The following is a 15,762-nucleotide window of genomic DNA, read 5'->3' on the forward strand; positions in this document are numbered from 1 at the left end:
TCATTTCTGTTGAAATTAGTGCCGTCCTATGTACTGCAACTTTGGTATATTAAGAGGAAATTTGAAACTAAGAAATTGAAAAGAAATGTAAATATAGTCAGGAAAGTAATGAAGTCTTCGATAACATGGGGATATCTAAATTTACAAATGCTTGCTTTTCATTTTTTAGTTAAACACACGACGGGATTGCTGTGTGGGAGCTTTCTTACGTAAGCGAGTGTTGCACACAACCCTTTCATGTGGAAAAGTAGGGCAGGCAGCTACTTCTGAAGTGTTTCCTCTCGGCTCTCTTCACCACTTAGCCATTTAGTTGATACTCTCTGCTAAGCCAACGCAAAACGAGTGCAACGGCGGGAAACGTTAGGAGATATCACGAATACCAGCAATACGAGTTACTAATTGTACGTAATGCGAGCATCAAAACTACTTCACCCAAGCTGTACATGTACTGGCACAAAATCCTCTCCCTCTGGTTCCCTCTCTCTCGATCTCTCCCTGTCCTCCTTTCCATCCCCATCTCCCAGAATGCCATTAGCTCCCACAGTAGTGGAATGGATATCTGCTTGCCAGTTCCAATACTTGTTTTTTAATAGCTGGGGTGAAAAAAACATCCTAAAACAGACATCTCTGAGGGAAACACTTGTTATATATATGAATTAGTGTAAAGTAGATGTAGAGTTCTCCATTGTTAATGTTGAAAAAACAATCCTATCACATTTACCTGTTTTAGCATTTACATAGGGAGTTTGGATTTATAGATTTTTAAATTTACGTGTTTTTTTTGTCGCACTTAAATATTACACAACTTATTCAGACTTAAACCATTACCTCATGAAGTAATTATGCGTAACGTGATCGCAAACATGACCTATTACCACCAACAGCAAATGGCATGTCATGAGAAACGATACTTACTTAAGTCAATGCCAAAATTAAAAAAGCGGGATGGTACTCGTTTCTCTACTTCACCATATGGTACCAGAGATGATAGACAATTCCCCTAATAATGCTACATTGTGAATAAACCGGCAGGAGGAGAGCTAGTAAGGTTAGCTGTTAGCAGCCGGCGGGCAGCACAGTCCTGCTCAACAGAGCTAACGGCTAACATACGTACGTTCGTTGCATTGAGTTATATTACGACGCGTTGGTGCTTTATTCTGTAAACATGAGTATCGAGCAAACGTAAACTATAATGTTAGCGTGATGCGTTCATAGGTAATCATGTAAAATGTTGTGTTTGGTGAGAAACAATGTTAATGTTGTTGTCTTGTCACATGACCAGATCTCTTCTTGTCTTTACTGTACATGACAGACCTTTTGACAGCACAGTTTATTGTGCTCCCGTCAAACCCTCTTGGATGCTGCTGAGGGCCAAGAGGCCAGACGTTAGAGTCTGCTGTCATTCCAAACAGTAAACAGGAGGCGTGCTGAGGTGCCAGTTTCATGCTAAGTGTCGAAACTGAGGCACAGACGAACGCGATACCAAAGCCTTCTGTTTTTATGGGCCCCAAGGAGAAGCGTCTTGTGATGGCGGCCGTAGAAAAGTGTGCACGTCCTGAGCAATGTTATACGACAGAGGTTTAGGTTCGAACCATCTTACAAAGTGGGGTGTTCTTGCCCATTATTGACTTTTACAGTGCAACGTCTGTCAGACAGAGAAGCAAATTCTCACTTCCTTTATTCCAGTCCTTTCAGGTCTTTATTCCCTTCATGTCACCGACAGATAAGGAAGTTCTGATTTAGAGGCCGATAGCGGGGAGAGCTCTCAGCGTTACAAAACCAGTGAGAGCTGATTACCACAGGATGGTACCACTTTTCTATCACATCAAGTGTGAGCCCGGCGCAGTGAGGAGCATTAGCTTGGCCAAGTGAAACAAACGAAGCCGTCTATTTTCCCCAAAGGAGGGAGTTTAGCGAAGGCAAGCACTCACATAGCACTTTCCAATTCCATTCCGCAAATATCAACAGTGTAACTTCCAGGAAGTCGTTCGATGGGGAGTTGGGAGAGGGTTTAATTGACACACTGTTAAAATGTTGATGACATGTTTAATCACCGTTTTGTCGCTCTGCAAATCCCTGAGCACCAACAGATGACAGGAGCCATATGTTTATGATGATTTAAGACGCGCACTCTGGGTTAGCAGTAGACCAGGAGCTAAATGACAATCAGCGTTGCTATAATCTCACATACAGTAAAGGAGAAGTCATCAATACACCCCCAATTCCCCCAGAAAAATATTCAGGTCTCAAAAATATTCAGGTCTTGTCGGCGCTAATTTATTGCAAATTCTATCTGAATTCTAAGCACTTTAAGTGATGATCGTCTAATACGTTATTGATCTGTAGGGAGATTTTCTATTTGCTAGTTCTCCTCCGGGGAGGTCAGAGGTCAAGATGAGCTATACTGAGCAGCGCCCCAGAGGGGATTCAAGGTCTTTCCGAAGGACATTTTAGGTTGGGACAACCCGATCTTTAGACTGGGACATCAGGGTTAGATGATTATTCTAAATCCAAAAATACCTGGGCTTCATTCAAAAACAAAAAGTGTGTGCTTGCTGCAGTATCGGAGCATGGCAAGTTACGGTCAGCAATTGAAATGCAAGCGTTCATTGCAGATCTGTGACAGCCATCCGGCCCCACCAACCTCCACACCCATGCTTTCTGCCTACATAAATGCTGACATGTTGGCACTGGCCGTAAATCGTGCCAGGCAGATTCCTGCAATATGCTCATAAATCCAGGAGATACTGGGCTGGTTGGGGCTCTGAACCTGAAAAGTCTTCTCTAATCGCAGTCGGGGAGGAAACGTCAGCAATTCTGGCAAATTATAGTGTGATATAGCGATGACCCCGGACTGTCCGCCGCTTCTGAGATTTTAATTTGGGATCTGCGTTCCATCTAGAAAGCTATTTGGTGGTGAAGATTGTTGCGGAATCCCGGGATACGCCAACCCCCTGTGGTCAGTAGATTAAAAACCATATGTTTCCCACTGAGCTGAAAATGTTCCTATCAAGTTCGGCTTTGATGGAACATCATTTTCAAAGGTGCAGAAACTTGTTCTACATCTCCCCAGACAGCTACCATAGCCTTTTAAAGCTGCGAATACTGAAGAGTCTTAGTTGTGCTTGCCCCAGCTCAAATAATCTGCCTCTCATTGCCGTTGTAGATATTGCACATATAGGTTGTGTAGTTTTTGTACAAAGAATGAAGTGGTGCTGCTTGTGTATCATAAAAACAAAACAAAAAAAAATCCATTACAAGGGTTCACCGCGAAGATAGCTCTTCAGAATATGAGAATCAATTTTTACAAGGACACACAGGTAGTTTGATACATAAAACCGCCTGCCATGCAGTGCCTGTCGACATCCCTGCAGCCATCCTGAAGCCTAACTTTCAAGCCTTATTTACAGCAGAAGGTGGAAAGTGTGTTCCATTGGTGTGTGTGTGTGTGTGTGTGCCCAATGCAGTCCAGCCTCTGATATAAGCAGCACAGTGAGGTTAATTACAGTTCCCCTCGAAGGTTCCTCTCTCTTTCTCTCTGCTTTGTCCCTCGTCTAATCAATCGCTGCGAAACTGAAAAGAAAATCACCTCAATCATCTATTGTCTACAAAAGGTAACTAGGTTGTTTTTTCCCTCTCTCTCTCTCTCTTGGCACGCCTCCTCTGCTCTCTTGCTCACTCTTCTGTGCCTCTCACAAAATAAAATTGCACGCTATCTCCTCTCTGTGACCCTTTATTTGGCAGACAAGTGGGCAGAAAAGTACGCTTGTGCCCATCTCCCTTGCCATTTTGTTCTATTTTCTAATGCCAGCCTTTCTCTCCTGAAACCTCTGCCCTTGTGCAGATACTAAAGGTTTTTATTGATCTCCCATGAACCCCTTCTGATCCTTCAAGCTAAGCCTTTTCATGAAACGCTGCACATGCAGTGTCCCGCATGTACCAAGGTCACTGAAATTCTGCAGATGTAAAAGGAGGTAAGACAGGGTGTGCACTGAGATCTTTTTTTTTTTCCAACATCAAAGTTGCCCATGTGGATTTTTCTTTGAAACAGACTTACAATGTAGGTGTAGCAGTTTCTATTTGCACTCATTGTTACTCAACAAAATGCATTGTGTGTATCATTGAGATCCAACAAGCGTGTTGAATGCATTTCAGGCTACGTTAAACACCTGTCAAGCCAGCTTTAGAAATCTGCATTGTTTGCATCCCTGTTTGCTAGCTGGCAGTCTTCTTCTTCACTGCCTTTGTTGGAGCATAGCTACATGTCTTAGTGTATCAAAGGGAAACTTCTGGGTTTTTACAACATGGATTTTTTAAAGCTTTCGGGGAAATTCCTCACCGTCATTATACGTCCACTGACAGAGCTTGTTTCTGACACTGGCAGGCTCATATTTTTAAATACTGGTATCTGATTATAGTTTTTTTTTTATTGTGTCCAACCAAGTCTCGCTCAAGGAGAAGTCTCGTTCCGAAATCTCTCGAGAGGTGACTTGTTGTCAGAGGACGGCGGTAGAAACGTGAGTTAGAGTTGGAGAGGGGAGTGCCGGGAAGAGTTGGTTGTGTTGAAATACAGAAAGTGTAGCTGTCATATCAACATTTTTCATGAAAATTGTATAAAATACTTATTTTGCCTCTGTATGTTGCAGGGCTGTCGTTGCAGTAGTTGTTTCTTAGAGATTCTTGAAGTATGTGGCAAATTCTTTTAATCCAGCAGCTCTATGAATTACTTTTTATATTCATAGTGTTGGTCTTTGCAACTACGACCTTCCCCTCACCTGTTTTTCATAAATTATTGTGGGAATTGTGGGAGCATCTTCTTGTAATAGCCCTTTCCCGTTTTGCAGCTATATTATTTATGTGGCTGTGCTGCACATCTGGCAGCAATTTCAAAGCCTGGAAGAGAGGGCTAGCTAGCTCCTGCATCTTATGCTTGCAACCCTTTTTGTCACAGGGGGAAATGTATTTGTATGCGATCAGTTCTGGTCCGACCAAGGCTTTACTCCCTACACAGTAAGCTAACCCTCTTGTTTCAGTTTGTGTATTGGTTTAAAATCGTTATTCATCAGTATCCAATAAAGTAACCCCAAACCAGATGAGATGAGTCTCTCATCTGTCCACACAGGTGCCACTCTCTAATCAGAACCCCCCGCTTTTTTTAGTCCAGTTAACTACTGATGCTCACACTGACACCCAGATAACACCTTCCCCAACACCAACTTTGAGGCAGAGTGATGGTGGTCAGGGCGTTTTAATGCTGACTTATCCCCATAAGTAAGAATTGGCCTTTAGAGATTTCACTGATGGATTTTAGATTACTTATTTTAAAACCACTATGCGTGCAATCTTTAAGCGATTATAGCATCGTGCACTGTCCAGATGGTATCCTGATGGTAGTTTTTGTTCAAGAAAATCGACAAACCTGGTGAAAACTCGTAACGTCTGTCTTGCTTCCTGCCCTTAAAGTCAGTGTCTTCGGGTCCATGGGTTGAAGGATAAAATGAAGTGATGACAAATTAAGACGGACATGGACGTAAACTGAAACTTGATATACAACATACGACCACAAGCCGGTAATTCTTATTTTTATACTATCACGTCTCAATTAAAGAGACTGATGTAAAGCAAAAGAAGAAAATATTTTTCCCCAAAATTTGCCAGTACAACATTTCATGTCTGCTGTGATTTTGGAGGCGGAGCCACCTCACTGATTATTGACCGGTTGCTTTGAGAGTTTCTTTCCCTTGGCACAACCCACCATCTGCTGCACTGACCTCAAAGAATCCTCCCACTGGAGACATGGTTTTATCCCGTCACAAATGTATTTTATCGACCCAAAGTTCACGTCATTAAAGTATCAGTACAGCTTGCCGGGCAGACAGCATGTGTTTTAGTGTGTGCACCTCCTCTACTAAGCCCTTCTCACATGATATTCATATGGAGCTGAGCTATTATCCCCACAGTCCTCTGAGGCTCTGCGTCCGGTCTATGGCCCCTGGGCATTTGAGCGGATCGCTTTATGCCGCGGCTCAAGTTACACGGTGCCGGTTCTTCCAAGTGCTCATCAGTATCCCTTTCACAGCCGTATTGTTGAACAGTTTCAGTACGCTCGGTGTGTTTTGAGGGAGCTCCGCACAGATTCGGTGTGAAAGCCGCGGATAAGGAGTCGCCGTAGCACAGTGTCTTCCCACAGTCCTACCGCAGAAGGGAATGGAGAAGATGCTCAAAGCCCCCAGGGCGCCCTTTCACTTTTATTCTCAGTATCACTTTCTGCCCCATCTTTTAGAAAGAATCGCTCAAATGCACACACAAGAACATAAAGTGTGTCTCTCCACGCATTCTAGAGCTGGAACAAATAGTACGAAGCTTCTTTGATAACGTTGGGATTCTAAATCGATATTTGAATGCAGATTTATTTGATTCTGTTTTTTTTTTTTTTGCATGACTATTCATTGTCTATAAACCTGTTATTTCTGCACAGGTTGCAGATAAAGATCGGGCCACTCTGATATTATTAGTGAAATACTATTTGCAGGATTAGATTCCAGCGTTGGAATAGGATTGGTGCTGAATCTTTATCAAAATATTTCTAACAACTTCAGAACCCTGCGAAGTCCAGAAGTCTAAATTGATTGAAAAAAGAGACGTAATCATTTCCGACAGGCTGTTATTTAACAAAGTATTCGGCTTGCAGTCTAGCAGCAGTCTAACAGCAGTCTAACAGCACCGTAAATTACAATTATAAAACCACATGTGTATTTATGTTGACAAAACTGACCCGTTCTTGTTATTAAAAAGTTCTTTGTTTGGGATTTGGAGCATTAATATAGCGTCAAACCTCAATAGAAGCTTCAAATGTGTGGGAAAGAAAATGGCATTCATCACAGCCCTGGTGCACTCACACTCTCACAGAGGCAGATACACAGGCTTATTCAGCCGATGTCTGTGTGTGAGACTCTGGTTAATAATTGTTTGTTTCTCCTCCGCAGATGCAGGCTCAGGATCAGGAGACGATGGTAAGATTACTCACCTCCTCCTCCTCCTCCTCTGTTCTAACTCCACATGCGCTGCTTTTTAATGTATTTCTCTGTGTTTCTTCCTCCACCGACTCTCTATTTGCAACTCGGCAGACAAGTGAACAGGCAAACAAGTTCAGTTTATTTAAAGGAAATAGGGGTTATTCATAAACAAACAAAGAAGTTTAACATGAATGTATTTTAAGTTTAATATCATTAAATCATTAAAAACATCCAAATGTGAATATAATGACACGGCACCATCCAATAATTAAAATGTTACTTTTTAATTTAATTTAATTTACACACCTTGTTGTTTAAAGCTGCAATAATCAAGATTGGTATATTGTTAAAGGATCACAGGACTAAGTGGTGAACATAGCGGAGCCTTAAGCAGCCAGATATTTCCCTCATATGAAGAAATAAACACGACCCCACATGAATGGAAATGTGGCTCCATTTCTGCTTTTATGTGTTAAAAATGCGACCGTCCCGTAACACATTCACCAAAGCAGCTCTATATTGTGATAATTTGTCAGTGTTGTGTTTACAGCTTGATACCACTGCCCCCACATGGCCATTTACCGAAAGATAAGATAAGACAAGATAAACCTTTTGTTGAATCCCTGAAGGGAAATTTGGTTGTTGCAGTGTCTCAAGGACGGCAGTAGCACAGATGAATAGAGGAAGTAAAAGAAAGATAAAATAAGAGGTACTTAAAAAAAAGCATATGAGACAACAAATGGCAAGGTAAAGTGACAGCAGTGTGATTACTGGCGGCAGAGTCGGCTATGTTACCTACATTAGCACAAGAAACAGATAACATCAGTCAGAATATTATTTCAGCCTTCTAAATTTTAAGCCAGACGGCATATGTGGTGCTTTTTATGATAAATTATTACTGAAAAATACACCGAAAAAAAATTAATCTCCAACAGAATTATGATTTTTCTCGCAGGACGCATTTCTTCCGTGGCAGCGTGCGGCGGCCGGCTCTAGTTTGGCTTGAAAAAAGAGCCGGAGTGAAGGTGGTTGCGGGTGTGACTTTTTTTGCCGCGTCATCGCCATACAACCAATATGCGTACATGATTGAATTGTCTACCAGAGCACTAAATTCTCAAGCACAACGGTCATCATAGATCAAGCCTCTTAATGTTGCTCTCAGAGAGCTCCACATAGATCCTAAAAAGAGCTGCAGAATGCTGTGGGAAGCACTTGGTTAGGCCAGAGTCGGACCGGTCATCAGGAGCACCGGTGGGCCTGGACTTCATTTACCCGACGCCCTTCGTGACGTCTATGCCCAACAGGACAACCACCAACATTCTGTGCATCAATACACTTTTCACTGCCATTATTTTTTTACCCATCAAATGTGTTTATATCTTTGTAATTCCACAGGAAGCAGGGAGTGTTTACAGAGAAAAGCATATCAAAGTGGCCTTGATAGCATCATAATGAAACGAGAGGGGGGTTTTTTGGCTCACAGCTGCTGCGGTGAATGATAATGTGACTGTGACAGGGAACTGTGATGGATTTTATGTCTCAAACTACTTTTCAAGTCTCGGCAAGATCATTTTCAGATCATCCTTAAATGTATGGCCTGGGAGGCAGGAAATAATTTGGAAAACTGATAAGTGTGTTTTGGAAAATGCAATTACACAATTTTTGTGTACACGGCTCACTAAAACATAACTGGCACAGTCCTCTGGGAATCCTAATCTCAAACTGATTAATTTGACTGAGGTTGTTTTTTTTTTTTGGTACAACTGGGAGGCCGGATACACAAATCTACTTACACAACACATGTGCACTGCCACTGTCGTTTTCCCTCAACTGAAAATACTCAAGGCTAGTTTCAGAAGAAGAGTTGCAAGGACAGCGCAGACCACATGTGGCACCGGGAACCTTGTCCTCTTAAGACTTCAAGTTCCTTCTCCTGCTGAAGGAAACGGAGTAACAGTGGCTGTGTAACCAACATTACAAATAATAAATAATTGAGCTGAAAGAGGACGGGGCTTTGGGAAGTTTGCGAGAGTTTATAGTAGTGATGGAGAAGGTATTTTGTATTTTAGTCACGCCAAAGCTCCAGCTAATTATTAATGTGCCATTCAAGTAAGACTCTTATTTGTTGCCTAATTGACGAACAAGAGCTGTTGTCATTCCAGACCGCACACAAGTCGGTGGTCGGGTTCACCCGTCGCCGCATGTTCGTACGCATGCATATATTTACTCCGGTCCGTCTCTTGACAGTCGTCCTGTGTGTTTACCCATGCAGTCCCTTCATTAACTCTCATGCACAAGCATATATGAGAGAGAGATTGGAAAAGAGATTAGTTCCCCCCCCCCAAAAAAAGAGACAGCAGACAGGCGGATGAACGAGCGGAAATGAAACTGGTGCTAGGTCAACCAGAGAGAGAGGGGGGGGGTGCTTGGACAAAGAAATGGCCCGAGGAAAGTCGCAAAATAGATAACAGAACTGAAGAAACAGAAGGCGAGTGATGCAGGGAAAGAGAAGGAGGGTATTCGGGAATAAGAAGCACGAGGAAGAGGAAACAAAAGGAGACATGCATTTTCATGGTTTTGAAAAACAGACTCGATCAGGTCTCTGCCGGACTTTACGTCCATGGCCGAGGAGCGTTGTGGGGCTACATCACAACAGCCCTGCTCACATCCACTGTGAGGGAGCCTGTCTGAGGCTCAACACTCACACTCGAGCAAAGTTACCGGGTGTAGTGTTACATTTGCCAAACACGTCGGTTAGATCCCCATCCTGAAAGCCCTTTCCTTTTGTGACGCTAAAAGGGAAACATAGATTTTGGAAATACAATCAATAATCTCACCTCTGTTCTAGAGAAGCGTTGATTCAGCTTTATGGAGGCCGCAGTGTTTGACGGGGGGGAGAGAAACAAATAATTCAGAGTTTCTCTTGCATAAATGCCATCGGCGTAATAGTCGCTCCATACCAGCCGACAAGGTTCTAATGCCCCATGCACACGTCTCGAGAAACTTCTTCTTCTGATGAGCAGATTTAATGCGTGAAAGTAAATATAATTTCAGCTCCCGAAATGGGAAAATATTGTTACATTTACTTCACATTTGTTTGAAGTTAACAGTCAGACTTATGGCAAAACACAGGCCGTAAACAGAGCGCAGACAATGCATAAAACAGGAAGTAGAGCTAGAACAGGAAATCATTTCCTCGTGAAGTAAAAGTCTACTAATTCTACATTACAGGACATTTGCTCCCATAGAAGTATATTACGGTGCTTCACTGTGTCGTCGTAAAAAAAAAAAAAAGCGAGCAGCAGAAATTGATAGCATCAGGCGGGAAGAGTTTCGTGTCATTATCCGCATTAAAATAAGCCGCCATCCTCTGAAAACAAGCGAGAGAGGTTCGCTCTGAATATCCTCCATTGAAAGCTCTTCGCTCACCTTTGCAGACCTCTGGGTGTTTTAAAGCCGGAGAACGGTCCTCATTCGCCAACTGTCAGATAAATTTGACGTATCGATCATTCAGGAGGAAAAAGAGACAATTAAGAAAAAATAGCTCAGGGGCTTAGAGGGTATCTGCGCAGTAGGGGAGCGGTGGGGGCCAAGGACAGGAGGAGGAGAAAGGCAAACACATCCTATAAAGATAGAATCGTAGTGGAGGTCGAGAGAGATACAGTAGAAGAGATGGAAGAGGGAGGAGAAGGTGGAGGAAGAGGACAGCTGCTGGTGTTTTATGAGCAGGGGAGAAGGTTAAAGAAAGCGGTTGTTAAAGGCGGGTTGGACTCCTGTAGAGGAAATCAGCAGTGGAGAGTAAAAATCAAATGTATTTTAATGGCCAAGGATAAATCTACACACATAAAGCTCCGCTCAGCTGGATAGTTGCCAGTTTTGTTTAACTCTACATGTGTGTGCGCGAGGGTGCAGGATTCGGGCTCGTCACGGCGTCTTCTTCTCTCGTGCGCTCGTTTATTTGATCTAATAAGAGAGACCACAAGTCAACTGTGCAGAGACATCCCTCGAGGGCACGAGTCTGGTCACATGGCCCCTTTAGTCCGAATCAAGACATTTGTTCAAATCAAATTGCGCCGTGGAGAAAATTGAATTGCGCTCACATGACCACGGGGGGGGGGACAAAAGGACAACCAAAGCCTTGATCGTTGAAGTTTTCTGTGGGGGTCAACAAAGTCCCACTTGTGTATTTTTGGAATTTGGCTACAGAGATGTTGTGCAGGTCTGTGAAGCTGCCATGCCCAACTATAAGAGAGATACATTTGTATTATGTCACGTGTAAGAAATGAGCCGTAGAGAAATATTTAGCCAGCTGGCTTCATGGACGACAACGTCAGTCAGTCAACAACTAGATGGGTCGCCTGAATTGACCCAGTAAATGTGTCAGAACCATGGACAGCTTCAGGAGGGAGAGAGAGAGAGAGAGGGAGAGAAGCTGCTGCTGCTATTTCTCTGTGGAGTGATAGTTAGCGGAGGATGTCTCTTCTGTAATAGTTTTCTGTGGCTGACCAGAGGCGTGTGGTCGGGAAGGGCTGTAAGGTTTTTCATTGCTCCCACTGGCAGGAGTAGGCAGCAGGGAAGAGTGGGTAGGAGATGCGTGTTCTCGTCTGATAGGTTGATGTTATCAGTGGATGGCATTATACAAATGTCAACTAAAGGCTGAAGCGATTACCTGAGTAACTCGATTACAAAAAATCGTGGGGCGGGGGTTTACAGTGCTGTAAATCAACGGTGTGCAGATTGATTTCAACATAAATCTGCGTTGAAATCGGCAGCAGGAGAGCTGGTTAACGTTAGCTGCTACAGTGGACAGTGCAGTCCTGATTGGCTAACTAACGGAGCTAACAGCCAAGGTTAACAGAGGTTCCATTCAGTTTTATTCTGATATAGTGTTTGGCAAAGGTAAATTAGAACGTCGTCATAATGTGTTTAATGTAATCTTGTAAAGTGTATTTTTTGGTGAGAAACTTGATTAAATACAGTTGTTTGAAGATGTTTTCACAGCAAAATAAAATATATATATTAGAGAGAGGAAATTATGACCTGTTAAATTCCTGACACTATTTTTTATCTGATCTCTCGATTGATTGCAACCCTAATGCCAACCCCATGAACGCTAGAGGAAGAGTCAGGGGATCATCAAAGTGATTAGGATCCATCCTCTGGGAACCATGAATGTCTGAACAAAATGTGATGCAAATCCATTCGTTTTTAGCTGGCATGGCTAAAAAAAAACACAGTAAAAGGAGTTGACCACTAATTACCTCTAAAATGTACTTCTATAGAAAATACTGAAGAACCAGCTACTTTAATTATTCAATATCTTTTTAAAAGACCTACGTGTAATTCTGGTCTCTGTGGCTTTTACGATTCAATATTAAATATGTACTTTTTGAAAAATCCTTCAGTAGACTTAAAGTAGTCCCAAATCAAACCAGCGCTGGTTCGGAGGCAGCAGGACACTCCTGCCTCAAGCCCCAAAGTCAAAGATTTAAACTCTGTCATGCTCTGAGTGCTTCGGGCATTAAAGTGACCTAATTTCACTGCAGTTTCGAAGGGTAACTCTTATCTAAATGAAGTGCTTTGTCAAGGTCAAAACAGTGTCCTGTGACTTATCAGAGCCATTTTTCTGTTTGAATGGTAAAAAACGACTCCATTATGAGCCCTCAGCGGCAGCAGGGAGAGCATCAGTCTGCCTGCAGTCTTAATACTCGTATTTATGAGGCGTCTTCTAAGTGCAAGGGCGTAAGTTTGGTTTTAACATTGTTGGGGAAAGATATTAAGTGGAGGGACCTAATTTCCTGCATACATTTTTTTTGTTTGCATCAATCTATGGTGGAAATGTTTTGGTTTAATGTAAAGGAGAAGACGAAATTCAGGCGCCAGGTGAAAATTCAAAATACACAAATATAACGGAATATAATGCAGTAAAGCTCTCGCGCATTCTGTATTGCTTCAAATATTTATTCTCCTTTAGATCAACTTATTATTATTTAATGCCGTCTCTGCTGAGACTTCCCACATGTAGACATGAGTTACTCTTTCCGCCTCATTTGTGTCTTTAACCTCTTAAAAATGTGCGTGTGGTACCTATTAACGTCAATGTTACATGAATACAATTTAATTCATTTATACACCCCTTGACTGCAATAGCTTATTTTCACAGCAAGATTTCTGCTCACGTTCAAAACTTGTTTAATATAATGAAATTAAAGCAATTTAATAAGAACAAAGTCGTGATATTTTAAGACATAATGAAATTTGTAATGTTACAAGAATAAAGTTGCAATTTAATGAGGATAAAGTTTCTAAAAAATGTCCCTGCCCTATAAAACCAAAACTAACAGAAAACACTTCTAATCATGCATGAATCTCACCATCGTGTGGCTCATTGCCCACCGCTTCTGATAAAGTGCGGTCTGGATCCACATTATCAAACCAGCGGTTCAAATCCCCCGGAGTGCAGAGGAGAAGGGCCGGACTTTATGCTGCGGACACTCCCGGTCAGCTGTGGAGCGCATTGCAGCTGATAAAATGATCATCATGGGATGTAGAAATCCAGGATAACATCAAATGACATTAGAGAATGGTACCACGGAGCGTCAATAGTTTTCAATAATAACTTCTAATACTTCTACGTATATGTGGTTCATCATCATATAGTTTTTGTCTGCAAACTCGCTGCCGTGAACACGACTGTGTTGTCACTGCGATGCGCCACACACACTCACACACACACTCACACACATTCTGCCTTCTCCAGTCACCTCGCCGCCGTCTTATTGACGTCTGTCAGTTTCAAGTGGTTTCACGTCATTCAGATGCAGAGAGCCGGTGGGGCTTTATAGGAAATAATGATCGAGGTCCGGACCTCGGTGACCTCATGGCTGGCTACGACCACGAGGTCACGCCAGAAGTGAAATTTCTCCGTAACTGTCAACGAGCGATTCTGCTCCTCTGCTCCTCTCCTTCTGTGTGTGTGATAATGTGAAATATTATTTATTTTATTTGGGACACTTCTGGTCTCCCAAAGTATTGACAGGGACGTGTCCCTACCGTCCATATGCAAACCTACGGTACGCCTCAGTGTTGTCTTAAGTGTCCCTCTCAGCCGCCTGATTTTCTTTGTGTGTCTTTAATCATTCGCTGAGCTTTGTTCAGGCTCAGACTTTTTAAGCACTAGTCCTTCAGCGCCATCAAGACAATTAAAATGACTACTCCGTCATTATATCGCCGTAGTTAACGCGACAGTCTCTCCGAGATGGATAGCGGCGTTAGATCTGTTTGAATATTCCTGTGCACATGCGACACACTTCCTGCCCCCTCACTTTATTTTTACATTTACTTTCCCTGAGTGTTGACTAATGAAAAGATAAACACTGGGCTCAGGCTTAATTGAAATACAATGACCCGATTGGGGTAATTCATCTAATGATCAAACCCACAACACTATGGATTTGCAAGCACTTCATTAATTTGAATTAAGGGCGAGGTTCCACCGCGGCGCAATTATGAATTCAATTTCAATTGATCTCCCCGTGGTCGGCATGCAGCAATGCACAAAAATGATTACATGAGGTTATTCTGTGGACTCTCCGAATATTCTGGAGCCACGAGTTCAGTCAAAAGCCCAGTGTTAGTGCTGACGCTAGCTAACGTTAAGCATGATCAGGAATGATCTTCAGTGTTTGGTGAGCATGAGCTCACCTGACGTAGGAAACAAGGTAGAACAGAATAGAACAGGACGGTGAGTTACTGTGGTATAATAACTGGCTGACCTGCGGTGATTGTTCCACCATCCACTCCCGCTTCAGCAGCCTCCACAAGGACCAGCTGCCGCCCCAGTCACACTGCTATTGCTATGGTAACCAAGTTAGAGGTTTGGGGAAGTGAGTAATCTAATCTTCCCACTTTGTGGCATTGCGATAAGGCCCACTAACGCCAGCCCACCCGCGTGTGTGTGTGTGTTTGTCCATGTCCTATTTGGTCATTCTATGCTGCATGTCTCTCTCTCACACACACACACACACAAACACACACACACACAAACAGAACCTATCTAGCCAATATGTTCCACCCTAATAGGCAGGTGAAAGCCGAAGGGCAGATAGGCTTCCAGCCCTGTTGAAAAGTCTGCACCTTACTGAAGTTGACATTCTGCACCAATAGCCTCGACGTTAAAGGAAAGCTCAGTGAAAACAGAAAAGTTTGACTTGTTTCAACCACTTCTGCAACGTCCAGTGCAACATTGTAGGTAATATATAACTGTGATAGTTATGGTCCCATTTTTAGTAAAAAAAACAAACATGATAAAGCAGGGTATGTTTTAGGGCGTGGTTACCTTGTGATTGACAGGTCGCTACCGCTACCAGAGCCGTATATGGCGACTGTACGTCACTCCTCCGCAGTCCAGATATGGTCACTTCTGTTCACTGGTTGCAAAACATGTCGAACTCACGGCTTCAAAACCGTAGTCAGACACACAGGCACACAAGGCCCCCTTCAATAACTCCAATGTAAACCCATCCTAAACCTTTATTAGACACTCAGAGCAACGGGTGTGGTATTAATGAGCAAGAAGATCAGTGAGGGCGGAAGGGGGGGAAGGGGGGGACACAAACACAGGCTTTTTACTCAAGTGATTTTTATTACCGACAGTGTTATGTCAGGTGATGTTAGGTCACCAGTCGGGATGAGATCACGTTGAACTGACTGTCTGACCAGACCTGTGTTGATCAGGCCCACGAGA

General features: G+C 42.9%; 1 protein-coding gene across 1 annotated transcript in view; it reads left to right on the forward strand.

The window, feature by feature from the left end:
* The window catches only part of tmeff2a (transmembrane protein with EGF-like and two follistatin-like domains 2a), a 102,812-nt gene that overhangs the window by 44,813 nt on the left and 42,237 nt on the right, over positions 1 to 15,762 (forward strand). The window contains exon 4 of the mRNA XM_079169858.1: positions 6,987 to 7,013. Within this exon, the coding sequence (XP_079025984.1) occupies positions 6,987 to 7,013 (27 nt within the window). The remainder of the gene's footprint in view (positions 1 to 6,986; positions 7,014 to 15,762) is intronic.

Source organism: Pholis gunnellus (assembly GCF_910591455.1).
Source record: "Pholis gunnellus genome assembly, chromosome: 12".
Lineage (NCBI taxonomy): Eukaryota > Metazoa > Chordata > Actinopteri > Perciformes > Pholidae > Pholis > Pholis gunnellus.